Genomic DNA, 27,167 nt, shown 5'->3' on the forward strand with positions numbered 1-27,167 from the left:
GAATATTGTTCACATCCTGCTCCTCACTGGAGGTCAGACTGAGTCCGACTCAGAACAAACCTCAGAGATTTGAATGAGCTCAGTTGTGTTTTGTTCTCTTCAGTCTGTCAGTGTCTGAGCACCTCCAGTGAAGAGTCTCTTCTCTTTCTTTGATTATTATAATTAGATTTTAATTCTGAGGATTAACACAAAAACTAATTAATAATAAAATAATTAAACATATTCTCCTTCTCTCTCCTTCTCTTCAGCACCTCTGGCTCTACTTTTGTCCTTGGACTAATATCACACTCAAACTCCACAATGGGCACAAACACTTTCAGGTCAGACACAAACTGCTGTGTTGACGAGTGGGAGATAAATGTCACATAAATCCTCAGAGCTGCTCAGACTGTGCTGCTGCTCGTTACCTGTGCCGTTTCCTGTCAGGTGTGTGTGTGAACAAACAGTTTCAGCCTGATGAGTCTCACCTGTTCAGCAGGTGACGGTTCATGAGACCTGATCATTAACAAGTGTTTTTAACGAAACACTAGAGAGTTATGAGAATATCCGACCATATGATCATTAACGACAGTTTTCAGTTGTGCTCCTGTTGTTTCACTGTTACAGTGTTGGGACCTGTGACTGTTGTTCTCATTGTTGTCAGTAGTTTTACTGCTTGTTGTTTTTTCTTGTTCCCTTTTGTCTTTGATTCTAATTTATATTGTTGTTCTGAATGATGATGTTTTGTTAACTTGAGGAAGAGGAGCTGAGAAAGAACAAACATGAACAGTGAACCAGCCACAGAGCAGAGGACCGGTGACAGACGAGGGTCCAGCAGGTGATGTTCAGACTCAGACCCTCAGACCATCAGACCATCAGACCCAGACCCTCAGACCCAGACCCAGACCATCAGACCATCAGACCATCAGACCCTCAGACCATCAGACCCTCAGACCATCAGACCATCAGACCCAGACCCAGACCATCAGACCCAGACCCAGACCATCAGACCAAGACCATCAGACCATCAGACCCAGATCCTCAGACCCTCAGACCCAGACCCAGACCCTCAGACCCAGACCATCAGACCCTCAGACCATCAGACCCAGACCATCAGACCCTCAGACCCAGACCCTCTTCCAGGTGACAGTACCTGTGTCCAGGATGCGGCGGTGCAGCAGCCCAGTGGGCAGGAAGGACTCGTCTTTACAGGAGCGGATCTTTGTGCCGACCAGCTCCGAGCTGGTTGCCAGGATACGGGCGTTTTCCTCGTTAAGGTTGACGCCGGCCATGGACGCCACGTCGTTAATGTCGTCGTCATCTCTGTGGACGACAGAGGCAGGGAGGTTAGGACACAGGTGAGGAGAGGGAGGATTATTTATTCAACCTTTATTTAAGCAGGTGAGTCACTCAGAACAGATTCTATCATATTTTATAATTATATATATATATATATATATATATATATAAAAAATATAGGAACAGTGTGATTATGTTTCCTCCAACTTAACACAAAGACATTAAAGTCAACTTGCAAGATTGCGAGTTACCAGAATGTGTGTGTCTGTCTGTATGTGTGTGTGTCTGTGTGTGTCTGTGTGCGTGTGTGTGTCTGTGTGCGTGTGTGTGTGTGTATGTGTCTGTCTGTATATGTGTGTGTGTATATGTGTGTGTGTGTGTGTGTGTGTGTGTGTGTCTGTGTATTTATGCGTGTGTGTGTGTGTGTCTGTGTGCGTGTGTGTCTGTGTGTGTGTGTGTATGTGTGTCTGTCTGTATGTGTGTGTGTCTGTGTGTGTGTGTGTGTGTGTCGTAGGTGAGGTTCAGACACACTAACTGAAGATGGAGGTGATGAAGAGGAGCAGCTCTGGGTCAAACCTCACGTGGTTGTGATTTAACCTCTTTTGACAAATTTAAAATGGTTTCCATAGAAACCACAAATGAATAAACAGGAAACAGGAAGTTTGAACAGACAGATGTTCATCAGGCTGCTGTGATTTAACACACTCTGCCCTGCTCAGGTTCTTTTACCTTCAGTTCTAAACATTATCTGTGTGGACAGACGACCTGTCCGTCATCATGACGTCATCATGACATCATCATGTCACCGTCCCTGCTGCCCCTGTGTCAGAGAGCTGAGGACACTGCTCCCCCCCTGTGGCTGATCTGTGAACTGCACGTCCACCATGATGGGCCACAGGAGGGACCAGGCTCTGGATCACAGCCTGGATATTCTGTGGTTTCATCTTTAAATCCTGTTTGATCCCAGAGATTCGTACGACTCGCAGGAACATCTGTTCATCATAATTAAAGGAGGTTTTTCTCTGTTGAATTCTGAGTCTTAATTACTTAACGTTGAACTTGTTGTTGATGTTTGAAAACCTGACAGTTAACACTTCACCTGAATGTCCCGCCCCCTGGATCACTCAGTTTCTTCTGATTGGCTTGCACTGCCAGGTTAACAAGGCTTTTGCCGACTATGGTTGTTGGTCCTCTGACAAGCGCACCTGAAGAGAACAAAACACTATCAATCAGGGTTCCACCGACACGTTTCCCACCAAATCCACAGTGACGGTAGCTCATCTGAAAGTCACATGATCTCTGCTGTGATGGAGGAGGTGAGTCGCTGCCATCCAGTGGTGCAGGTCCACAGCAGCTCAGGGTGGAGCGGAGCTGCAGCTGGACTCACCTTGAGGTCTGAGGGTCTGACTGATGACGACAGGTGTGCGGGTCTGTACGGTCTGGACTCCTGGTCTGGCCACAGCCTGGAGGAGACAGCAACACTATGACAGCAGCAGAGACTGGATCTGGATCTGGACCAGGATTTACTGAATGTTTCAGCACAGAGTTTAAAACCAGACTCAAACAGACACATCAGGCTGAGGTTTGACTTGATTCTGGTTTCAGTCAGATTCAACAAACTGGTTCCCAGTTTAAAGGTGTTATATAAGTTTTGAGTGTTGGCGGCGGCTGCTTGTCAAGAGGTTAAAACACGTCCTCTGAGCAGCACTGTTCCCTGAGGGCAGACTGGACGTTACAGTGACTCACTGTTGGAGCGTGACGAGGTGGGCTCGCTGCTCGCCACCTGCTGGTTGTGGTCTTTAGATGTGGGGTTGTGTGGTGCAGTCATGTTACCTGCAGTAGATTCAGCTCAGTGCTCTACCAGATACAAATACCATCCAGAAACCAGCAGAGCCATGAGATGCTGTGTTCAGGGTTCAGACACTTAAAGACTTAAAAGACGCCCTGATTGGCTTGAGCTGCCAGGTTAACGAGGCGAAACAATCCAACATCCGTTCAAATGTTCGCTTCTAGAATATTTTCAGAGCTTTATTTGTTTGACAGGAAGATAAAGCTGAAAATATTTCACATGAAGGGAACATTTGAACAGATGTTGGGTTGTTTCTGTGGGAACAAGTGTTTAAAATACGTTTTTTCTGCTGACCCTGAACACAGCATCACTCAGCTCCTGCTGCTTCTCTAACTGATCTGGATCTATGACAGGAAATACACTGACTGTACCTGATGACCTCACACCCACAGTCACATGACCACAACTACCACAGGTGTTTGTCTCCACCTCTGGAGACAGATGTTGGTCAGTGAAGGATGAAGTTTGATGCTTAACTCACAACATTTACAACATTTACAACATTAGACTGGTGAGTAAACAGCTGTTCATGCTAATGTTAGCTATGTAGCATCAGCAAACTTACAAACAACACACACACACACACACACACACAGACTGTACATCAGGTCTGAACCACCTGAGGAAACGTCCCAGCTCCTGTTGAATCACCTGAACCTGTCACCAAACACAAACCTGTTGATTCCAGTTGTTTCTCCTCTACAGCTGCAACTGTCATCATCTCTTCAGGCGAAGAAAACAAGGTTATTATTCTAAAACTGAAACTAACAGAGTAACTTTAACAGAGAAAAAGAAAAAGGAGTTTTTATAGAAACGATAACGAACTTGTCTCCGTCGTGTTTCTGTGGATATGAAATCTGTCTTCAGTGTTTTAGCTGTGTCACATGGAGTAGTATCTCACAGCTGATTGGCTCTCAGTGTACGACCAGTACATGTGACTACAACATTCACTATTAATGAAGTCAATTTAATTATTGTTATTATTATTGTTAATTAACTACAGTCCAGTAAGTGACGAGTTCAGGTTCAGTTGGTTTTTCAAAATGAATCAAACCTCAGTTCTCACCTCAGAAACACAAATACACACATTCACACGTGTTTGTGTCTATATCCACATTTCATATTGACGCTAACACACCGACTGACACACACCTGTTGTCTTTGGTGGACGGTTGTTCATCTGTCCTCACTGAAGATTTTTAATTACACAACACTTTTTCTGACCTTTCTGAATCTGACAAAAAAAAAAAAAAACAACAAATAAACCTAAACTCATGAAAACTAAACGAAGCTGCTTTAAAAACCAATTAAAACTGAACTGAAATTGAAAACAAAAAGTAAAAATGAAATAAAAATAAAAACTAATTTAAAATTAGGACCTTGGTTTGTGACGTCCATCAGGTTCTATCTCAACTGCTGCTGAGTCATTAGATTTACGAAGAAGAATTATTTTATTTTTATATTCTGCTTTTTGCTTCACTTCCTGTCAGAGCTTCATCATCTGTCCTCCTCACATCATCATCATCACCTGTTCTAGCTGCAGATTTCAGACCTGTGATGTTCACACTAGATGTTTCTGTACCAAAGACACAACAACAACAACAACAACAACAACAACAACAACGTGTGTACAGTCGAACGACTGCAACGTGTCAGGCTGTTGTTTCAGTGTGTGAAACTCGTCGTACCAGAGCTGTTGTGTTTGTGAGTGGCGTGTTCAGTCCCACAGTGCCGCTGGCCGGACTGACAGGCAGCCGTGGTCTGATGGCGGTGGTGGTGATGGAGCCGGGGGCGGCCAGGGGGGGCGCAGAGGTGCTGGGGGTGGCCGTCACCAGAGACTGCTGGCTGTTGAGCAGAGACTGACGCAGCGCAGGGAGGCTTTTCTGTGGAGACACAACATCTCAGACCAACACGGAAACTACATCAGAGGTTCCCAACCTGTGGCTCAGGGTCCACTGCTGGGCCACGAAGGTAATGCAAGTGGGACGACAAATCATTTACAAAACAGAAGAAATTTGGTGAAAAGATGTAAAAATGTATATAAACAATGTTTTTAGAACAATTGATCTTTAAAAACATTTTAAAAAATGTATAATTTTTTCTCGTATTAAAACTCATCACAGCATCAAATCACTGAATGAGTTTTTAGTGACCCCGTCCCCTTAAACTACGAGCAGGTGCCATGATGTAGAAGAGACTGACGGTGTTGACAACAGTGGTCCCACAGTGACAGCAGTGGGGGGGTACCTTGAGGAAGGGGATGAGGTAGGGCTGTGGGGAGGACTTCAGCTCAGCCTGCAGCCGAGTGGTGAACTCCTCAGGCTCAATCTTAGCATCCTGAACAAACACGACACACACAACCATTAGACTCAAGTCAGACACAGTGAACTCCTCGTGTCCTCGTGAGCTGCAGCGTCTTACGAGTAGGTCCTGCACCAGGGCCTTCACATTCTTGGAGGTATCTGGGGAGGGGGAGTTGTGGGACGCCAGCTTGATGAGCGTCGCGAGGAAGTTCTTGCATTTCTTCACGTTTTCTTGCATTTCCTGTTGGAGACAAACACGTTACCAACCAACACCACTGACAGAACCCCCCCCCCTTTGATTTTACATCAGCCCCCAGTCCTCACCTGGGACACCACAGTGACTCTGGCGGGGGTTGTGGCTGTGGGAGTGGGGGTCGCGCTGGTCAGGGGGGTGGACGAGACACCGACAGGCTTCGCCACAGGAGTCCCCCCCGCTGTTATCACTGTCGGGGCCTTCTGAGGGGTCGTCATCTTCACCGACACCGCCGCACCGCCGGGGGCCACCGTGATGGCCTTCTGGGAAACAAGACCACCATCAAGGACAAGAACCTCCAGCAGACTCACTAACTAATCACTGATCTCAGTACTGCAGCTGTTTGTTAACAAGCAGACGGGTTCAGGTCTGGGCTCTGGTCTGGGCTCTGGTCTGGGCTCTGGTCTGGGCTCTGGTCTGGTCTGGGCTCTGGTCTGGGTTCTGGGTTCTGGTCTGGGTTCTGGTCTGGGTTCTGGTCTGGGTTCTGGTCTGGGTTCTGGTCTGGGTTCAGGTCTGGGTCTTATAACAGTGTCACCTGTTTTTACCAAACCTTGTTTCAAAAACAAGTGAAATTGGTCTGCGGGGGTTGGGTAATGTCAGCTGAAGGGGGGGGGGGGGGGCTCTGGAGGTTGGATGTGGTTTAGAACGCCCCCCCCAGACGCTGGGTTTGTGCCCGGCAGGATGATTGATCTGCTTCTACATGAACCTGAATTCCTCAGCTGATTCTTCAGATTCTGATCCGAGGCGACGGGAGAACAAACCTGCACGCTGGTGGTGGAGGGAGACTGAACCATTCTGGCAGGAGCGGGGGAGGCCAGGCGGACGGTCTGAGGTGTACCAGGAGCCTGCAGACAACAGAGAGGGCAAACAGATGACGTTATATAACAGGAAAGTGTCCAGAGAATCATAATGAGCAGCTCCACTGTTAATTTAAAGTTCAGGTGAGGACACAAGGAGCAGAGGTTTCACCAGGAACATCAGATGAACTGATCTTACACTTGATTTTCTTCAGGTTACACACTATGATTTTTATAATTAATCTGCTGATTATGTTGTTGATTGTTTCATCATTTGTTCAGAGGAAAACAAAAATGTTCTTCATGATTTCTGAAAGTGATGATACCAAATGTCTCGTTCCCTGTGTTTCACTGTGACAGCTGCTCTCAGACCAGCCGAGGAGCTGGATCCCCTGTCTCCACACGCTGTTTAACAAACACTGACATTGGTTCTGACCGTCAGACGTTTGGTGTTGACGTCTGTCCGTCTTTGGTTTTAGAGGATTTATGAAAAAATTTTACTGCAACATAATAAGTTGTTGTTGGAGGTGGAGGAAACACAGCAGCATCTGATCAGGACAGAACAGGGCAGCAGAGGAGCTACAGATTAAAACCAACACCAGTCCATTAAACCAGGCCGTGGTACTGGTCTGTGCTGTCTGGACTCTCCTGTGACTGATGAGACCAGGTCCTAAATCAGACGGAGCACCTGAGACCTTCTCTCTCTCTTTGCAACTGAAAACTCCCGAAGAAAAACATCCTAAAAATCATTTTTTCATTTGTAAGTTAAAAAATGTGACAGAATCTCTGTGATGCTGAGAGCCACAGACCCAGGTGTGTTCTCCGTACCTGACCTACCGTGGTGGCGGTGGTGACCCGGATGGTGGCCCCGGCCGTCGGCGTCGCAGGTCTCTGGGTGATGTTGGCCACCGTCTGGGCCTGCTGTGTCTTAGCCTGAGCCTGGGCCAGGACCTGCTGGGGGACCATCACCAGCTGGCCGGTCTCTGTCCGGACCAGAACCATACCTGAGGGAAGACAAAACACTGGTCAGGACAAACATGTGGAAGGTGTGGTCTGGTCCACCTGAAGGGAGGTCACTGAGGATGCGTACAGCTACAGTAAATATCAACACCTCCTCCCAGTCACATCACAGACCCCCCAGCACTGATCTATGGTCCCACAGCTCAGATCAACTCGCTGTGTGTAAAACTGTAAACTTTATTCCTGCTGGTCTCTGTCACCCGGAGGCTGACGGATCAATTTTCTGATTGGCTGGTCTGAGGCTGAGCGTCTCAGCTCACCATTATTTTCATGATCAATTCATCCACCAATTATTTCCTCAATTCTTTGATCAGTTGTTTCATCTATAAAATCTTCCACAGGTGACATCTTCAAATGTCTTGTTCTGTGTGAACAACAGAGAAGCATCACACGTCACGTGAACCACGGACAGTTTTCACTTCAAATATGTCCGAGACATTTTTTGGATTTTAAAAAGTTGGTTGTCAATCAACGCTCTGATGATAGATTCAGCTGTGGTTGTAGCAGCAGTCAGTGGACGTGTCCCACAGTGAGAGCCGGGTCCACACTCAGAGCAGAGGCCGGAGCTGCTCTCATCAATCCCCATTACTCTCAAGTCACAGAGCTGAGCGAGGAGTTCACCATAAAATAAGAACCCAGACGGTTTCTGGAAGGTTTTCCCAGAACCCTCAAAGATTCTTCAAACATCTGGACGTTAAAAAATTCTGTCTGCTGCAACAGAAACAACATTTAACAGCTTCTTCTTCCTGATCCAGAGGAGGATGTTGACTGGAAACGACAAACCTGGACCATTTCTGATCATGTGAGGTGATGAGTCTGTTCCAGATAAACAAGGTCACACCTGGAGAAATATGTTAAAAATCTTGTAGATTATTTTCATAATCAACCTGCTGATTAAATTTTCAATAAACTGATTAATCATTTAGTCTGTGAAACATCAAAAAAAATGGTCAAACGACACCATTCATAACTTCACAGAACCGAACATGACGTCCTCACGTGTCTTGTTTTGTTCGACCAAAAGTCCAAATATAAGTTTTACTTCACAGTGACAAAGAAAAGCAGGAAATCCTCTGATCTGGAATCAGAATATTCGGTCTCATTTCACTTGATGCTTGAAAAACTGAGATGATTAATTGAAATAGTTGCTGGTTTTGTTAATAATCGTTTCAACTGTACAATGTTGCAGCAGACAGAATATTTTTCCCTCCAGAAGTCTGAAGAGTCTCTGAGGATTCTGGGAAAACCTTCAGAAGAGCAGGAAGTGATGTTAAACCTCCTGCATTCATCAAACATCAGCTGGTGTTGATCTTCAGGAAATCAGGTGGTAAAACCTGGGACTGCAGTGACCTATATGTGCTGTGTCATCAGAGGCGACATCACCCAACAACAGGTGACCCGTCAGGTGAGGTGGAGGTGTATCCCCCTTGTGTTTGCTCACCAGGAGGCATGGTGAACCCAGGGGGCAGCTGGATGGTGGTCTGCTGCTGGGGCCGCACAGCCAGCGGAAGCTGAGGAGCAGCTGCCCGCGTCGAGCTCGCCACCAGCCCGGGTCTCTGCTGCTGGATGGAGGTGGCCACCACCGGGGCGCCCGGCGGCCTCACCACAGCCACTGCGGGCTGACCCACTCCGTTCATCGCAGGCTTCACCCCTGCAGCAGCCAGGGTGACGGTAGCTGCACTGGTCCCGGTCTGAGTCTGGCTGATGGGGGACGGGGCTGCAGCAGGCGGGGGGGTGCTCGTCAGGATGACGGAGTTTCCAGAGACCGGCTGGCTGGGCACCAGCATCTTGGTGTGCATCAGAGGGTTGCTGTGGTTCATGACCTGAGAGGTGGAGGCTGATGGGGAGGGGGCGCCCTGGGTCACCAGCTGGCCGCCCTTGGGGTCTACCCCGTTCTGGGCGACGCTGGCCACCGGGCTGGGGTGTCTCTGCAAAGCCACAGCGGGAGGCGCCACTGTGGACTGAGGTGCCGGGAAACTAGGCTGTGAAGCCATGGAGGCGATGATAGCGGAGCCCCCAGCACCGACAGCACTTATAACAGTGCTGGCCCCGGCTGGCGGGGGGACCGCGGGCGAGTTCACCAACTTTACAGCTCCGCCGTTTCCGTTTAAACTTTGTGTTCCGGGAGAGCCGGTCCTGATCGCCTCGGCCGCGGGGACCGCGGAGGAGCCCGGAGCCGCGCTCGGACCCAGGACAGCCGCCCGGTGGAAGCTAGCAGCGGCGGGCTGAGTGGCCAAAGTTACGGGTCCCGGTCCAGGGGAAGCAGTCGGGGGAGCTGCTCCAACTGTTTGCAGCCCAGCTCCGGCGGTGATTACGGCCCCGGCGGCGATGGAGGAGGTAGAGGAGGAAAGGCTTTGAGCGGAGAGAGGCTCATTAGCGCCGGGTTCCTGGGTTAACCCCGCTTTCGGATGCCCTTGTTGCGGCTCCACAGACCCCACTTGATCGCGCACTTTCCCTGAGAACTGACCCACGGCGGCCGGAGCTGCCTCCCGTTTCCCGTCGGAATACGAAGCAGCGGGAGTCTTTCGGTCGCCCAGTTGAGATTCCAGAGAGCCGACCAAGTCGCTAACGGCTTTCTCGTCCACCTCATTGAAGAGCATGTCCTCCAGTGGGTCGGAGGCTCCCGCCATCTTTGATGTCGGACCGTTGTGCAAATCGTATTTTAGAATGTACGCATGCGCCGAGGATCTGGCTGGTTTTCGAGCATAGAAACAGAGCGAACAGATTTTCTGTGGCCGAGGCGGGAACGAGGTGCGCGGCCTGTGGCTTCAGAGGGTCATTCACCGAGTCACAGCTTTTCACTCTTTTTAAAGAGGAGAAAGTAACCTCGATAAAAGTGAACATACATATGAACAGATTCCTCGGCGGCCATTACCGGACACAGAGGTTCTGTTTACTGTGACATTTTGTAGGAGGGCGGGGGCCTTTTCCATGTCTGTGCCCAGGGGCCCCTGTCTCCTCTGTCCGGTAGTGCTCATATAAACCTGCAGAGTTGTGTTTTGTGTGACCCAGATACATCCCGAGCGGCCCTGCTGCAGGCTAATGGAAGATGTTTCTGTTCTAAAGATGAAATAATCCACTCATCACCTGCTTTTAGCCAGAATAAATATCTGACCCTAATATCTTTCTTCATTTACTTACTTATGTATTATTTTCACTCTTATATTTTATCCTCTGTAAATTGTATTTAAATTGTATTTTTATGTTATGTTGAAGACCTAAACCTTTTCCCCAGTGGCAGGACACGTTTCTGCTGCTAGTTTATTATTATTTTTTTAAGAATATTGTAGTAGTCATTACTACGTTATTACATCAGCACTCAGTAGTTACTACTACAATATTACATCAGTGGTCAGTATTCATGGATCAGACCACGCTCACCTTTGAACCCACTCAGAGTTTATGACCGTGTGTCGCAGGTCGTGGCGACAAAGACAGACAGACAGAGACCTGCCAAGGTCAGAACCACCTCTGTGGTAGCTCCTGCTACAGTAGGAAGGTGTCTAGGACCACGTTTTGCCATGATGACACATGCACGCACACACACACACACGCATACACACACACTACAAAAAAACAAAACCAGTCCTGCTGTCTCAATACAGTAGTATTATCAGCTATTTGTACTTATAGTGCAAAAAGTAGAAGTGATACAATAAAGATTTTTATTGCTGCATGTGCATTAATGTATAAGGTGGAGCAGGTTTTAACTATCTCATATATAACTAGCTTTTTTTCTGAAATAATGGATAATTTTGCATCTTTGGACCTCAGTTATTTAAATGAAATCATGTGAGATGTTTAGAGGCAGAATCTTCTTTTGCTGCAATCGATAACAGCTCACAAACATGAAACATTAAAAACTTTTTGTAAGGAATCACAGGTTAAAAAGGCAGGAAACCACAGGTTTGATCTTTAATGTTCTGTGTTTTATAAGCTTATCACGTAATTTTATTTACAAATTCATCTAAAAAAGGAACTAAAACTGTGAAGTGAATATGGTGGAGTAAAGTAATGAAGAAAGATTTAAATCCAGTAGTGAAACAACTCTTTCATGTTTTTTTTACTAAGTACTAATACCACAGTGTAGAAATACTCTGTTAAGTAAAGGTCCAGCATTTAAGATGTTGATTGATGTTGATGATAGTTTGTGAATTTCTCCAAGAGTCTTTTCTTTACCCAATATATAATAATAACATATATAATGATTAGTAATAAATACATAATACATCATAATTTACTTAACATATTGAATAAATATAGTGCAGTAATATAAACGCTTGCTTTTGCTTTACCTATCTTTATACATTTTCTTCTTACAGTGTTTATTGTTATGCACCAAAACATCAAAGCTAATTCCTCATATGTGAAAACCTACTTGGCAATAAACCAGATGCTGATTCTGAAGAGCAGTGAAGTAGGAGTGGAAACGTGTAAAGTACAAGAACCTCAGAATGTTCAGTACTGTAGTAGTATTGCAGTAAATATACTTAGTGACTTCCTCCACTGAGCACTAACTCTGTCTGTGGACAGTGAGGCACAGGAGGTGATGTTCCACGGTCACAGTGTTTTCTCTTCTACCTGACAAGGATCTAGACCTCACGACTGATCGTAACCCCGCGAGATTATGAGTTCCCGTCAGCCCCCGCGCTCAGAGCTATCCGATGGAGGAGGAGGTGGCCATGTTGTAGCGGGGCACAGCGAACCCGAGGAGGAACACTACCCGATACGTCTGGTGTTTAACCGGTACTGCTGCCCACACGGTTCGGAGGGACCGCCCGTTCTCTTCCCTGTCAGAACTGCCGAGCTGTAGAAGACACCATGAGCGGCGGGACGCCCTACCTCGGCAGCAAAATCAGCCTCATTTCGAAGGCCGAGATCCGCTACGAAGGGATCCTGTACACCATCGACACCGAGAACTCCACCGTCGCACTGGCTAAAGGTGACGCTGCTCCCGGCTTGAACTGCTGCAGCACCCGCTTGTACCGGTTACTGCGGAGTGTAGAGCCTGTGTTCACACTTCATAATTAAGGGTTAAAGTATTACTCAATTCCAGGTGGATAGTGGTGATCAGTCCGCAGGTTTTTATCCAAAACAGATTAATAATCTTAGCCTCGAGGCTAGTGTTAGCCCGCTAACATAAGCTAAAATGCTAACAGCCAAAGCGGCACGGTGAAATGCGTCAGTCAGACTTACTCCAGCGATACTTCGGCCAGACGCAGACTCTGCAGACCCGAAACGTTACGAAAGTAAAACAGCGTGTTAAAGACCGCATTCGGCTTTGTTTAAATCACATATCAATATAAACGGGCAGATTAATATTAATTTGTGTATATAACATGAGCCGGCTAACGTTAGCATGGCGGTCCGCTGCACTGAAATGTCACCAAATCCAAACTAGAAAGAAATTGTTCATATAATGTTGACCAATAGTTTTCAGTCGGTTTCACCTGCTAACGAAGCTGCATCACCTGCTGCCCGACAGCCTGAACCTGTGACGTCACTGAGTGCGCACTCACCTCACCTGTTCAACAACAGATTATGAAGACAAACTATTAATGAAACCTCAGTTGCTGCTTACGTAAAGTAATGAGCACAGGTGTGACAGTGATGCACCTGCCACTGTACATGAGGTGTGGGTAACCATTAGTTTATAATATTTCTCCACTGTAAAATACTGAAATACATGAGGTCAGTAAATCTGCTTATATAGACCCGGTATACAACCAGCTCTTGTTTTCATTATTTATTAAACTGCTGATTGTTTTCTAGATCAATCTATCAATATCAATTTATCAGTAATCTATCAATATTATGTATTTACAATGGCACACACTTGCCTGCTATCTGCAGGTCTTTACATCTTCAAAAGCACTGATTTCAGTTTCCCCTAATAAAGCCTTCAAAGATGATTAAATCTTACATTTCAAAGGTTTTAGTTTCTCTAGTCTGTCGTAGCGAGTCATGCTAGTTACAGAAGGTTTTTGTTTGTGATTTTTAGGAGAAGCTGTCTAGAGAACATCCACCTCTGGTGTCCATTCCTCTAATCTTATGTCAAATTTGTATGTGGACCTTTAAGTAATCTTTAAATGGATTGATCCATCCACTCATCTGTTTCTTGCTGTGTGTCCAGGTACAGGTGGGAAATAATGTAATGCAAATGTCAATAAATCCATGCACTTTGTAAACAGTTCTAGATCCTACTGGTTTTCAGCGACATCGTTCATACTGTGGTCAGTATGACTGTGAAACATGTAGTAAAAGACTGTGAACCTGCAAAAATCCCAAATTGTAAAAAATGCTCATCACACTTTCCCAGAGCTCAAGGTGAAATGCTTTAGTCCAACCGACAGGACAAAACTATAATATTCACCTGACAATATTTAACAGTATAAGACGATAACAAAGACAATATCCACGTGTGTAGAGGTGTCATCAGCTGATGTCTGTGGGTTTTCAAAGTAACTGATGATTATCTCTCAATCAGGTCCCTGACTGAACTTGAACATTTCTAAATTGGCCGGACACAAGAAGTAGGACTGAACCTGTGACTAGAAACCAAACCTAACCCAAACCATCTGATGAAATTACACTGAATATACTGTCTGTAGATAAATACAGGAGATACCACACTGCTGTCTGTATGAACTTATTGTAAAACTATTAGTGCTACAGTTTTGTTTCTGCTGCGTTTTTCAGATCATGAGTTTCACAAATCCTGGCACAGACTAATGTGAAAGAAAGAACATTAATGTGTGTGTTTTAACATCATAAACGGAACGCACAAAGATGTAGAAACTGACATAAATATGAAATTATCAAGGAACTGTATAACAGAGCACAGACATACATTGTGCTTCATTAATTCACACCTTTCAAACAGTACAAAGCTTTAGAATAGTGTCCATCTCTGTACAGTTATCAATAACTAAAACTCAAAATAAGCTGAAAGTTAACCAGCAACTATTTGATAATTGAATAATTGTTTTTTTGTTTAATTTTCAAAATAAAACTGTTTCCAGTTTTTGATCCTTTTCTTCATCGTTGTGGCGTTGTACTGTTCTACACTTTTTTTCACTGTTTCCTGACATTTTCTAGACATGAACAGATGAATTGAGAAAATAATCAGCTTATCAATCATGAATTAAAATAATCTTTTTTTCAGTCAAAAGTTTGGATCAGAAGCTGTTGGTGGAAATAGTGAAGTTAAATTCAAAATCAGCAATATCAAATCAAATGTATAGAAGCAGTGCTTGGTTGAATCCTGATGACGTGTCCCAACCTGTTCATCATCCTGTGGTTCTGACTGGAAGCTGTTTCCTCCCCGTCAGTTCGTTCCTTTGGAACAGAGGACCGCCCCACCGACAGACCCATCCCCCCTCGAGATGACACCTTCGAGTACATCATCTTCAGAGGCAGCGACATCAAGGACCTGACCGTGTGTGAGCCGCCCAAACCAACATGCTCTCTTCCTCAGGACCCTGCTATTGTCCAGGTACAGTCTCACCACACACTGTGGCTGCAGCGTTTACATTTGAAGCTTTTGTGGTTCACAGTATAACGTTAACCATCTGTTGTCCTCAGTCATCCATGAGCTCCAGCTCCTCGTCCTCTGCTGCCGCTGCCCCTACCCCCTTCCAGTCTGCTGGTTCCTATGGACTCTTCAACCGGGCCCCAGTTCCTGCTTACAACCAGTTCAGCACCAGCCCCCTGGTTTCCCCTCAGTTTGGACCCGTTGGTGTCGGTAGGAACATGAGCTTTGACCAGTGTGGTGGGAAAAGTTAACGTGTATAAGACATTTTGTGATAAACAATTATCACAGGGACTCAGGTGGGCATGATATCCAAGGGTTCAGGGTCTGTCCGTGGCTCTTGTACTACATGAATCATGCCACAGAAACTGAGGAGGGATTGATTTCTGGCATCAGTGTGATTCTGCACAGTTGAGGCCTTCACTTCCCTCCTCTACAGGAGCTTCAGTAAGAGAGAGGCAGACGTAGCTGTGACTGGGTTTGTGCCGATCACAGAGTATTGATTTTAAATTTAGTGTCTGACACATAAAACTGTAGCTGAACGTGACCCTCACTGAGGCAGTGGTGGATTTAATAGTACAAGCTGCAAAGCAAGTGCACAGTCATTATTGATGGTGTTAAATGTATCAGGAGCTGATACTTTAATACAACCTCACTAGTGTGTGAAGTCTGAAAGATGATCATTGCTCCTGAACAGGAAGTAAAGTTCTTCACAGCTTATTCTCTAAAAATGTGTTGTGAAGCCACAGCAGAGCAGATAATTATGGAAAATATTCATTTTCACAATAGCATGAAGCAGAATATCATGGGGAAATGATATCAGATTCACTGACTTCAGTTCAGCTCAGGATTGGACAGACGACGATGTGCACAGCCTCAGATCTCACACAGTCTGGTTCACACTGTGCTGGTACACAGGGCTGCACGTGAGCATTTAAAGGAACAGAGAGTGTCGTTGCCCTCAGTGCTCTCCTCCTGCTGTTCCCTCCATACAGGATGGTCAGTTCCCTCCTTTGTGAGCGACACGAGCACAGCAGTGCTCTTGCAGATCTGTGTTGATCCCCCACATCGGGTGGTACTAAATCACCTCTGACTCCATCAGAGGGTTAAAACACTACTTCACTTAGAGAAGTCAGATTTGCTCTGACAGAGCACGTTTCTGTCTTTTCTCATGTTTCAACTGTCAGACTCTCTCTGTCTTCTGGCTCTGACAGAAAGTAATGAGAGTGTTGATATGATGGAGTTTTCTCACTCTCAGAATCCTAACTGCATGTTCTCCTCTGTAACCTGCACGTCCTGTTCAATCAGTTCAGTGTCTGTAGGCTTCAGGCGACCTGGATGTGAGCTGAGTCATTTTCAGGAAACCTCCCTTTACTGTGAGGCTGCTTTCACACCTGTAGTTCAGCTCATCCAGTCCAGACCAAGAGAAGAAGAGCCACTGCTGGTTTTCAGTTCTGGTTCTGGCTTTCAGGTAACGCTGTGATTGGACAGCTTCACCAGCCACATGGGCCCAGAGGAACTGACAGCGCTGAACCAGAAACCACCCTGCAGCAAACAGACCATGACAGTCTGCTTCATGTTAATGCACCGTTCACAGTAACTGTCACATGTGAAGTCTGGGCCACTCGGGTTTTAACTTCATATTCTGATGATTGAACACGCGTGTTACCATGGTTACAAAATGATCTGCTACACACACAGATCAGGAGATGGCTTCATTAACAGGTCGTGATCAGCAGATGGCTGTAACTGTAGCTCAACATGAACAGTTTAGTCGACTTATCGATTAGTTGATTGACAGACATGGGTTTGGGCCGATGTTTGATAATAATGAATATCATGATATGATATTTTTCATAAAGTCAGAAAAGTAAATAACTGAGAGACTCAGCTCCACCAGCTGTTTATCTCCATCAACCAGTCGACTCATGGGGCTTCACTTTACTTTATAATAGGTTCTGGAAACTTTATTAAAATCTGCAGTAAGTTTGGATGGAACTTGACGAGAGAACCGTCCTTATCAGGTGACCTGCAGCAGAGTTTGATTGACAGTTGTCACACAGCTCAAACAAACCAAACGTCCAGAGTCAGTTTGAACTGAACAGCTCGGGTGTGAAAGCTCCTTGGTGTAGTTTGTATGTGTGAAATGAGCCCAGTTGTTGTTCTTTAAACAGCATGTCTGACCTCTGTCTGGGTGCTGTTGGTGGTCTGATCAATGCACACTAATGCTCAGCTGATCGATGGACTGATCAGTTTGTACCACTAACCCTGATCTCTGTCCTGGTTTTCGTCCAGGCCGCAGCAGCCCCAGCCTGGACCCCTTGAGGAAAAGCCCCACCCTGGAGCAGGTGATCCAGACGGCTCCGTCGGCCCCGACCGGCGCCACCACAGCGCCAGCCCCCGGCCTGGGACGTAGGAGCCCCACCCACGGCCGCGCGGCGCCACCTACCACCGGGCAAAGCAGTCAGAAGGTCCAGCACCAGGATGGCGTGGATGCAAGGAGGGGTGAGACTGTCAGGGGAGGCCGCAGCAGCCAGGGTTGGTCTGCACCTCGAACCATCTCTGCCTCTCACATCACTGCTGTAGATAGGGCTCCCTCTGCAGGGCTTACCCACTCTATCTTTAGCCACTCAGGTGAGACCTCAGGCCAGAGACCAGCACACTGGTCTGATCTGTGCTGTTGTAACATGTGCAGTTTTATTTGTGCCTCATCCCTGAGCGCTGTGGGACAGTTCGAACACAAAGATTCTTGCAAACACATAAATTGCACTTTGTATAGGCGCAATGATCATGCAAAGAATAATTTAACATGAGCAAATAAAAACCAGCCGTCCTCAATAAAAATAATCTGCACCTGCGTAACACCGATTAGAAGTAAAGTAGGTTGATCAGTAAAATGGAGGAGGACGGCAGTGGTTAAAGCTGTGTGGAATATTCTGGGTTCGTCACTGTTGACAATAAACAACCACAACTCATCTGAAGACTCACCTGCTGCTGCAGCCCAGGTGAGGCAGCAGAGGAGCAGGAACTGGGTCTGACTGAACCACACTCGTCCATCAGTAAATAATCACAGAGTGGACCTGCTGCAGGTGGAGGCTCTCACTCTGGACTCTGAGACCTGAGGCCGTGGAAGTGGAGGAAACGGTGTGTGGACTCTGTTCAGTCTGAACATCTGTCTGCAGATGTGAGGCTGATGTCAATACACTGCAGATGAGTCAGTGGCAGCTGAAGCATCTGTTACTGACCATGAGTAGCTGCATGGGACAGGTTATTTTTTAATATGCAGGTTTTATTCCTGCTCACCTGTTTTTCACACTCAGTTCTAAATAATACAGATAAATAATATTGATGTTTTGCATTTGAGCTGATTCACAGTTTTATATTGAAGTATACAGCAGAACTTCTCAATGGATGAATGAAGGAAAGACTGAAGTTTCCAGGATGAATTCTGGGTGATCTTTATCTAATGTGACTGAATCAATCAGGAGATTAGTGTTGATACATCTATTCATATTAATGTGCTTGCAGGAACTCTGTGCTCACCCTGTCCCGCACCAAGCTTCAGAATGAGGCACAGATGTGACTCCATAGTCTCATAGTAAAGAATAATTCCCACTGTGATTTGTTAACGTTTTGTTCCAGAGGTCCCACTTTTGACAGCGTTGTGTGAAGGTAGGAGGAGTAGAGCCACCAGGGCTGTTTTCTCTTGACTGTGACGTTGTTGTGGAGACTAAAAGACTCTGCTGTTCCAGGCACAGACGTCCAGAAAGTCCCCAAACCAGAGTCTGAGCATCCGCGAGGGGAAGGCAGGGATACCAGTAAACGTTCCACAGGTTAAGCCCCGCCCCCATCCCCTCTGGCTCTCAATCCATCCTCAACAGCCCATTCAGACTCTGCATGCCTGTCAAGCTTTCCTTTTGGGCAGTGGAGCCCGTACACTCATCCTCTGCAGCCGCTCGAACCCGACCATCCCTCTGTGATGTGTTTTCTTTGCTGGTGAACGTGTGTGCAGATTGACATGCTGTTCATGTCAATGGATTTGAGGCGAAGACGCTCGTCTCCTGGTTTTCAGGCTCAGACGCTGGAGAATGCTCCCTGTGGTGTGATTTACTGCATTTCCTCCATGTTTGATGTTTATTTCTGTGATGGACTCGTATTAAGCTACAGCCAAGCTGTCGTTTCACAGCACTTGGCTCTTTGCTAACTCATTCTGAAAGACTGAGACCTCCTGCACCATAGTGGGTGTTTGCATTGGTTTACTCCTCATGTGTTGCCATGTGATTTTTATTTTTTATTTTTGCTGGTTTCGTTCTGCTGCTCCTGTTCAAACCTGCTCACCGTGATGACTGAGTCTTTTCTTCTGTAATTCAGCAGCTGCTGGTGCACCGGCTAACCGCCGTGGGCGAGGGGGCGGGCACCGCGGCCGAGGGCGCTTCAACGTTCGCCGAGACGGACCCATGAAGTTTGAGAAGGACTTTGATTTTGAAAGCGCCAACGCCCAGTTCAACAAGGAGGAGATCGACAGAGAGTTCCAGAGCAAGCTCAAGTTGAAAGGTGATATTTTTTCTACCAAGTTAAAGTACAGTAGTGAGTACTGTAAACATCTGAAGTACTTTATGTACATTTATGCTACTATACTGGATACTGTTACTCCTCTACAACTGAGAGGAAAATGCATTTAATCTTATTGTTTACATCCAAAACTAATAAAAGATCATCGTAATAGATTAAACCAACTGTATTAACCCTTTAAAAATGAGTGTGTCGTCGACGACACATTTGCGCAGGCACACTTTGGATTACCGTAACTCTGTCACGGTTTGAGCAATCGGAAAATTCCAACGGTTTCTGAAAGCTAAGACCTTGCGCTTTAGGCATATAGGTGTCATTACGGTAATTTCACCAGGCGGACATTCTGAGGCTCCGGTGTTAAAGGATTAATTAAATGAAACTAAAGAATCAGAGTAAAAGTTTTCATAATTCAGAAAAATGGCCACTGTTATGTTTTATTAGATGGACCTGTGCAGTATTATCTGCTGCTATATTGAAATTTCTGACTTGTACATATGTTGTTATTATTTATTATTTTCTATTTGTCTTCTCATGTATTTAATATTCGATGTTTTGCAGTTTCTTTTTTATACTTTGCTGCTGTCACACTTCTCTGTGTAAAGAATATCTTATATATATTAGGGCTGTCAATCGATTAAAATATTTAATCACGATTAATCGCATGAGTGATCATAGTTAATCATGATTAATCGCATATTTTTAATCTGTTCTAAATGTACCTTAAACTGATTTTTTTTCAAAAAATTGTAATACTCAACATGAGAATAAACAAATGCTTGCTTGATGCAAAAAAATCATGTTTATTTATTGCTACAATGAGAAATACTCTCAGTTCAAGTAACTAACATGTGCAAACTGCATTGTAAAACAAGATGCTGAAATAAACTAAAACAAAAGCCCAACAAAAAAATTACAGATGGGCATACCAATTTACTAACTGTAACATTATACTATAATGTTAATAATAATCCATTACTGCTCACGACGGCATTGCTTCCTGATTTCCCGAGCTACGGAGTGGCCCGAGGTTCAAATGTCAAAAGCGTTAATCACGTTAAAAAAATTACTCCCGTTAAAGGCATGTTACGTTAACGCGTTAACTTTGACAGCCTTAATAAATATAAATATATATATATATATATATATATATATATATATATATATATATATATAATTATTATTATTATTATTATTATTGACGCCGCAATGTGAAAGCAGCATTTTACAGTTGAGTATGTTTATTGTCTGTCACTATGGTAACCCCAGAGTTAATCCTCTCACGTGACTGTTGATTCTCTTCTCGCTCAGACGAGAAGACTGAGAAGTCAGAGAAAACGGTGAACGGCGAGGATAAAGGCGACTCTGGTGTGGAAACTCAGAACAGCGAGGGCAACGCCGACGATGAGTGTGACCCGCTCGGCCCCAACTGCTACTACGACAAGTCCAAGTCCTTCTTCGATAATATCTCCTGTGACGACACCAGGTACAAGTCGGCCACGCAGAGACAGACGGAGACGTGACCTCAGTGTGACCACGTCTCTCTCAGTGACCTCACTGTGACATCTGTTTTCTCTTCTTCAGGAAAGCAAATGAGAAGTCTGGAGTCTCAGGATTCCCACGGTAAGTGTTACTGTCACTCAGTCCTCTAGTGAAAGTCAGTCTCCATCCGTACAATGTGATCTGAAGCAAAATGCAGTCACTACATTTATAAACTGACTTGGTCAACTTCATATTTCCATAATGTGACTGGTGCCGGGATACGACCCGACAGGATACGACCATATTAACATCATGGCAGGCATCAGGCAGGTGTTAGACAATGAAACAGAGGTAATGGGGAAGAAACTTTAGTCTCTGTGGTTTGGTTCTGTCTGATTCACACATGAATTTTAAGGAACATTTTAGCAATATCATAAAATCTGCCATCAGTCAAATCAGGAGTTCTGCCGAGAGCTCTCGTCCACACTGTCCATCAGTAATGAGTGACCTCTCACCCCGAAGTCCCTGCTTACTCTCTCAGATCTGCAGATCAGCTGCTGCTCTTGGTTCTGAGGACGAGGCTGGAGACAGAGGGTCATGGAGCGTTTACTGTGTTTCCTGGGAGGCGTCTCAACTGGAATAATCTCCTGTTGAGAATTAGACGAGCTCCCTCTTTTAAATCTCTTTACAACTCATGTATTCTGCTTTTATTGTTTTTTATCATCTGAATGTTTAAAGTTGTCTTTTATCTCTACATCATGATTTCACCACTGTTCTTTTTAAACTCTATGAAGCACTTTTTAAACCTGTTGTAAAAGTTCTATACAAATAAAGTTTAGATACAGAACGGAGCAGACTGATGAGGACAGGATGAGATGCAGCTCTACATAGAAAATCTAAAGGTTTTTCTCTTCACCTCCTCTGTGTGGCTCCTCCTGCAGGGAGCGGAGGCAGACCTGGGCGGAGGAGAGGAGGATGAACGCTGAAACATTCGGTATCCCCCTGCGTCAGAGCCGAGGCCGCGGAGGTTACCGTGGACGTGGCGGTATGGGTTTCCGCGGAGGTCGGGGGCGTCCGGCCAGCCGAGGGTCCTTCGGACCACCACAGGGAGGCGGCGGCTTCAGGGGAGGGTACAGAGGAAACCAGGCCGGCCGGGAGTTTGCCGACTTATCAGCATACAGGGTAAAAGTTGGTTTAATGTTTCTGTTTTAATTTTATTTTCATATCGAGTATCACAACATTACAAGATGGATCAGAGGCAGTTTGAGCAAGTTTGACTCTCACCTCAAACAGATACTTCATACATGTTTTTATGTTTCATCGACATATCAACATTTTACAAACCCTGCTGGTGTCGTCTTGCCTCCTGAAATTTGAGAAGCAGTAAATCTGAATTTTGTCTGATTTAAAAAAAATTATGAGGATTAATTGTGAGTTGATTAATTGATTTACTGCTCAAAACATTGGTTTATTTTATTTATTTTTTAATGGTAAAAGGTTCTTTTAAGGTTCTGTAAATGATTTTCACTGCCACTAGACCACCAGCATCTCAGACCAGAACAAATGCTCCGTCAGCCACGCGCCTTTAATGCCTTTCTGCCTGCACGTTTCACCTGCTTGGTGAACATGGTTTCATTTATTAAACAGTTCCGTGTTTTCATTCTAATTTCATCCTGTTGTAAACCTCGGTTTCCTTTTCCCTGTTTGTTCCAGAAGGACAACAAAGTGGCTGCGTGATGGCGATGGGAGGAAGATTCTACACAAAGGTGGAACTTCTTCACACATGAAAGGAAAACAAAGTGTTGTCGACTAAAATAATGGAGATTGTCCAATAGTTGTATATTTGTCACCAGCACTGGGGTAGACTGCTTAAATGCAACTTTAACTTTCCATATCTTTCAACAATGGAAAAAACGACGACGCAGTTTATCACAAAAACCATTGAAAAAAGATTCTAGATCTTTACCGAATAATTTCCTGGTGGCTGAAATAATTATGTGTAATGTCATATTTCAGAGGATGAATTCTCCTCCGGCCCTTTTCCTAAACCTGTATTTGATAATATTTTGTTAGCTGAGGGTCGTCCACATGAGTTACTGTGATGCTCACTGACAAAGTTTTATTTGGGGAGGTGGGTTCAGTTTCTCCTGTAATTCTGTAACTTCAGCACCAAAAGGCCACAGGGTCAGTCTCACCTTTCTAACATGTATTTTTCTACTACTACACAGACTTTCATTCATTATCTAGTCAGCCCGCTCACTGTCACACCCCTCCCACCTGTCCTCAGTCGCAGTGCTTCTCACCTCAAACCTCTTCTCAACTTCTGTTTTTGTTTTCTCCAGTTGATTATAAAGTGTTAACTTCTGTAGGTTTGATGTTGCTGAACATGTTTCCTCTAGAGCTGAAAGAAAATTAACCTGCAGCTGTTTTCACAATCGATTTATCATTGAGTCGTTTTCAAAAGAGAAAATGACCAAAACCTTTTGGTTCCAGGTTGTTAAATGTTTTTCTTCTGAACAGAATATTTCTGGGTTGTTTATAGACCGAACGATTAATCGATTTATTGATGAGGAGAATAATCGTTAGCTGCAGCTCTACTTTCCTCACTGTGTTCTAACATTAGTGTAGGACGCAGCTGGTAGCTGCCAACACATGTACTCTACTGGTTTTTGTGGTAGTTTTTACTCCCAGCAACTCAGTCTGGGTGCAGGTGGATCATAGGTCAAACTTCAGTCTGTTTCTTTTCTGTCGTTTCTGTGGTTTTCTTTATTCATGGGCTGCTGGTGCTTGTGTGACTCGAGCTTTGAGGTTTCAGTTAGAGTTGAATCAGTTTAATCTACACAGACGAGGGTGAAGATCTTACTAGCTTTTATCTTACAGCAGATGAGCGTGGAAGATTTAACACATCTACACTCAAACAGTTCAGATGAAGTGAAATAGGATGCACGTTGTTATAGACCTGGACAGAAAAATAATTGACAACTATTTTAACAATAATTTTCAGGCAGAAATAGTGAAACAAGGCTTTTCTTTGTCTGTCACTGTAAACAAAATATTTTTGCACGTTTGAAGACGTCGCGTTGTGATGGGCATTTTTATTTTGACTTTTCATAGACTAAATAATTCATCAATTCATTGAAAAAATAATTAGCACATTAATAATGAAAATAATAGATTAATGCAGCCAGCACCCATACCTGGGTTCAGGGACACTGTTGTATTTCCTTTTTATGTCTGCATTTAATTAATGTGTCATAGTAATAAAAACGTGTTAAAAGGACATTAATGATCTTTTTGTCACTAATAACTGAATAAATTGTTTCATTTTGACATAAAAATCCCATCAAATGACAGACGACACTGAAGAGGTGTTCACAGCTCAGTGTTGTCCAGCAGAGGGCAGCACCTGTCAGTCAATTCTAAATAAACTGTCGCGAGACGGAAGGAAAAACTAAATAACTGCACCACAAAGAGAAAGTTTTAAGTGACGCTGTAATGTTGAAATGAATAAAGTGAAGAGGTTTACTGCATTTCAGTGTCCAGCACCAGTGATTTATTCCATTTATTTCATTTATTTCCTGTGTTTTTATTTCTCGAAGGAAAATTCATGTCACGATGGAAAAACAATTCTTTCACTCATTAAAGACATATTGTCATTTATCATATTTATCACATTAAATGCAGACATAACAAGAAATACACCTTATGTGTATTTCACTTCATTTATTTAAAGGTCTGTTTTATCTGAAGTGTTGATCTCCATCAGAAGATATATCTGTAGTTTAAGAACCAAAAACCATCTCAGTGTAGTTTTACATCTCCTCTCTCAGGCTTCTCTCTGGAGCTCTAGTAACAACAGGTCAGTGAGCCAATCAGAGGAGAGGATCTGAGTCTCTCTTCTGATTGGCTCACTGTTTTCTGAGTGAGCCAATAAAAATATAGCAGATTTCAGGTAAACACTCAGAGAAACCAAATCCTGTAAGGTTGGATGGTGGGTCCAGGTGGGCGGGGCTTGGGGCGTGGCTGAGGGCGGTGACTGCTTTGTTGTGACATCACAAAGTTCCAGAAGTCCTGACGGCTGGTTTTAAGGCTCAGTTTCTGAATACAGGCTGTGTGCATTTCTCTGTGGACTGAGGCTTTGATACTTTCACAGTATTAATATAGAACCTAGACCTGCTTTATAATCACAAACACATGGACATCTACCTTTAGACTGGGTGGAGCTTTGACTGATTTGTTGTCATTTAGCCATTTTAAATCTTTCATAGAAGAAGGTGATTGCACTTTTCTAAGATATTATTACTCATTCATATGAAACACACTAATTAATACTGTTCTTAATTTAGCTTCTTTTGATTACAACACAAGCCACAGGCTGCAACTGGTCTCATTTTATCCACTTGTCACAGTAAAATCTCCCTGAAGCCACTAACTGTCCCGCAGCACTGCATGCTGGTCGACAGCCCGCTGGAGCTACAGGATGTGAGGGCAACTACACAATAAAAGACTAGAAAAACTAGCTAGCTGTCTGGGTGTAGCAACATAGTTTCTTAGCAATATTCATACTTATTTTTGAGGTTTGGAAGGAATCGGGTCTGATGAATTATGACTGAATAATCTGGCACTTACTAAGTCCACATGATTTGGCAGGAAATGTAAAGAATTGCACTTTGTGAAGAAAGTTGGTCATAAAGTTGGTGAAGTGCTGTTTTCTGAGATTGTATTCTGTTAGAAAAGTCTCTGTAATGTCACATGAATAGAAAAAAACTTGATTAAAATGGATTTCAGGAATATTGGATCAAACCTTATCAACAGAAACAGCTTCATCTATTTTCCATCAGAAAAAGAAGAATCATTTTCCTCTGTGGGACGTCGAGCAGTTAAAATGTACAAAAGTTAAATGAAGATCTTTATTGACCCAGGTCTGTTCCTGCAAAGTCTCTCAGTTTCATTGAAAAGTATCCTGAAGATGTCGCCTGACAAGCAAAGCTACCTTTAAAGTTCCTCACCAGTGCTCAGGAAACGTAGAGAACATTATTTTTTCTTGATTCACCTTAATGCTCGAGAATAACTGCTGACATCAAAGATCAGACACTTTGTTGTTGGGTATTTTACACTGTTGTTGAACTGAAGTGCACATGAAAATCTCACTGATGAATAGATGGAGTTCAATATGTTTCCTTTGCATTGAGGCTCTGAAAACATCAGAGCTTTGAGAAAACCTGCGTCCAGCTGCAGACAGATGTGGTGTTTACAGGAATTTACAGTGTTTAAAAATACACACAAAGTGCTGAATGAAATTACCATTTAAATGATGCAGTATAAAACAAATGAAACATTTATAAAAATCATTTATTTTAATGACACATTAGAAAGTGGTGATGAGTCACTTTTAAAGGGCAACAACACATTTCTTCATCTCATTTCTTACATTAAAATAATGACAATGTGTAAAAGCAGCCGACGGGTGACTTAAACCTCTTGTTGAATTGATTTTACAAATCCATTTTAAAATGGAATAATTCATCATTTAAACACAGGGAATGGGAATATTTATGATTTGTATATTTTACTTTAGTTTTCATAATGCATCATTTAAACTGATACATTTCCACTGGCTTTAATTGATCTAATTGATAATAAATGAGCATTGTTCTTCACTTCAGGCTTCATGTCTCCAGTCATTGTTGGCCCATTAAATCACACCTGATCATCAGGTGTATGAAGGTTTCTCAGGACAGAAGTCTCTGTCTTATTTGTTTTCCCCAAACATTTCAGACGGTTGTTCAGTGGGTTTGGTTTGATGACAGCAGTGGTTCTCAACTCTTCAGGTGCAACATAGGACTAAATTTAAAGTCTGTTAACAGGACTTCTGTTGAAACGAGTCAAACCTAACAGAAGCCTCAGGCAGGGCTGGATTACCATCCAGGGCCCAGACCCTCAGAGGCCCTTCAGGCTCCAGGGCCACTGTGTAACACTAAGTCTCAGTATTTAAAGGAAGCTCTTTAGTTCCTCACGTCAGTTTTGACTGGTGTTGTATAAAAATAGACACAACACTATATGATGCTCGTGTTTGTCAGGCGCC

At 44.2% G+C, this 27,167-nt stretch overlaps 2 protein-coding genes across 13 annotated transcripts in view; one reads left to right on the top strand and one right to left on the bottom strand.

The window, feature by feature from the left end:
• Positions 1 to 10,130, bottom strand: part of LOC139608214 (transcription initiation factor TFIID subunit 4-like) — a 23,265-nt gene extending 13,135 nt beyond the window's left edge. For 2 of the 6 annotated variants that reach the window (XM_071461687.1, XM_071461706.1), the window contains exons 1-10: positions 8,942 to 10,130; positions 7,318 to 7,484; positions 6,445 to 6,528; positions 5,755 to 5,943; positions 5,549 to 5,671; positions 5,375 to 5,464; positions 4,816 to 5,010; positions 2,666 to 2,741; positions 2,378 to 2,483; positions 1,133 to 1,302 (exon numbers count right to left, since the gene is read on the bottom strand). In XM_071461687.1, coding sequence (XP_071317788.1) covers positions 1,133 to 1,302; positions 2,378 to 2,483; positions 2,666 to 2,741; positions 4,816 to 5,010; positions 5,375 to 5,464; positions 5,549 to 5,671; positions 5,755 to 5,943; positions 6,445 to 6,528; positions 7,318 to 7,484; positions 8,942 to 10,130 — 2,389 coding nt within the window. Of the gene's footprint in view, positions 1 to 1,132; positions 1,303 to 2,377; positions 2,484 to 2,665; positions 2,742 to 4,815; positions 5,011 to 5,374; positions 5,465 to 5,548; positions 5,672 to 5,754; positions 5,947 to 6,444; positions 6,529 to 7,308; positions 7,485 to 8,941 lie in introns of all 6 variants that reach the window. The other 4 variants (XM_071461655.1, XM_071461698.1, XM_071461676.1 and 1 more) reach the window with 3 other exon arrangements.
• A 2,007-nt stretch (positions 10,131 to 12,137) lies between these two features.
• lsm14aa (LSM14A mRNA processing body assembly factor a) lies at positions 12,138 to 26,742 on the top strand. 7 transcript variants are annotated; one of them, XM_071461761.1, is made up of 10 exons: positions 12,138 to 12,442; positions 14,832 to 14,995; positions 15,085 to 15,244; positions 17,327 to 17,536; positions 18,784 to 18,864; positions 19,403 to 19,585; positions 20,912 to 21,086; positions 21,185 to 21,223; positions 22,024 to 22,264; positions 22,796 to 26,742. In XM_071461761.1, exons 1-10 carry the CDS (start codon positions 12,322 to 12,324, stop codon positions 22,817 to 22,819), a joined length of 1,398 nt encoding a protein of 465 aa, XP_071317862.1. In that variant the 5' UTR covers positions 12,138 to 12,321; the 3' UTR covers positions 22,820 to 26,742. The 7 variants fall into 7 exon arrangements, with proteins under 7 accessions (XP_071317862.1, XP_071317871.1, XP_071317851.1 ...); XM_071461770.1 differs by having other exon boundaries at positions 19,406 to 19,585; XM_071461750.1 differs by lacking the exon at positions 18,784 to 18,864 and having other exon boundaries at positions 17,327 to 17,665; positions 22,799 to 26,742.
• Positions 26,743 to 27,167: the final 425 nt, after the last annotated feature.

This window comes from Trachinotus anak, unplaced genomic scaffold (assembly GCF_046630095.1).
Source record: "Trachinotus anak isolate AG129_WGS33_773 ecotype Australia unplaced genomic scaffold, CSIRO_AGI_Tana_v1 ptg000002l, whole genome shotgun sequence".
In the NCBI taxonomy this organism is placed as follows: domain Eukaryota; kingdom Metazoa; phylum Chordata; class Actinopteri; order Carangiformes; family Carangidae; genus Trachinotus; species Trachinotus anak.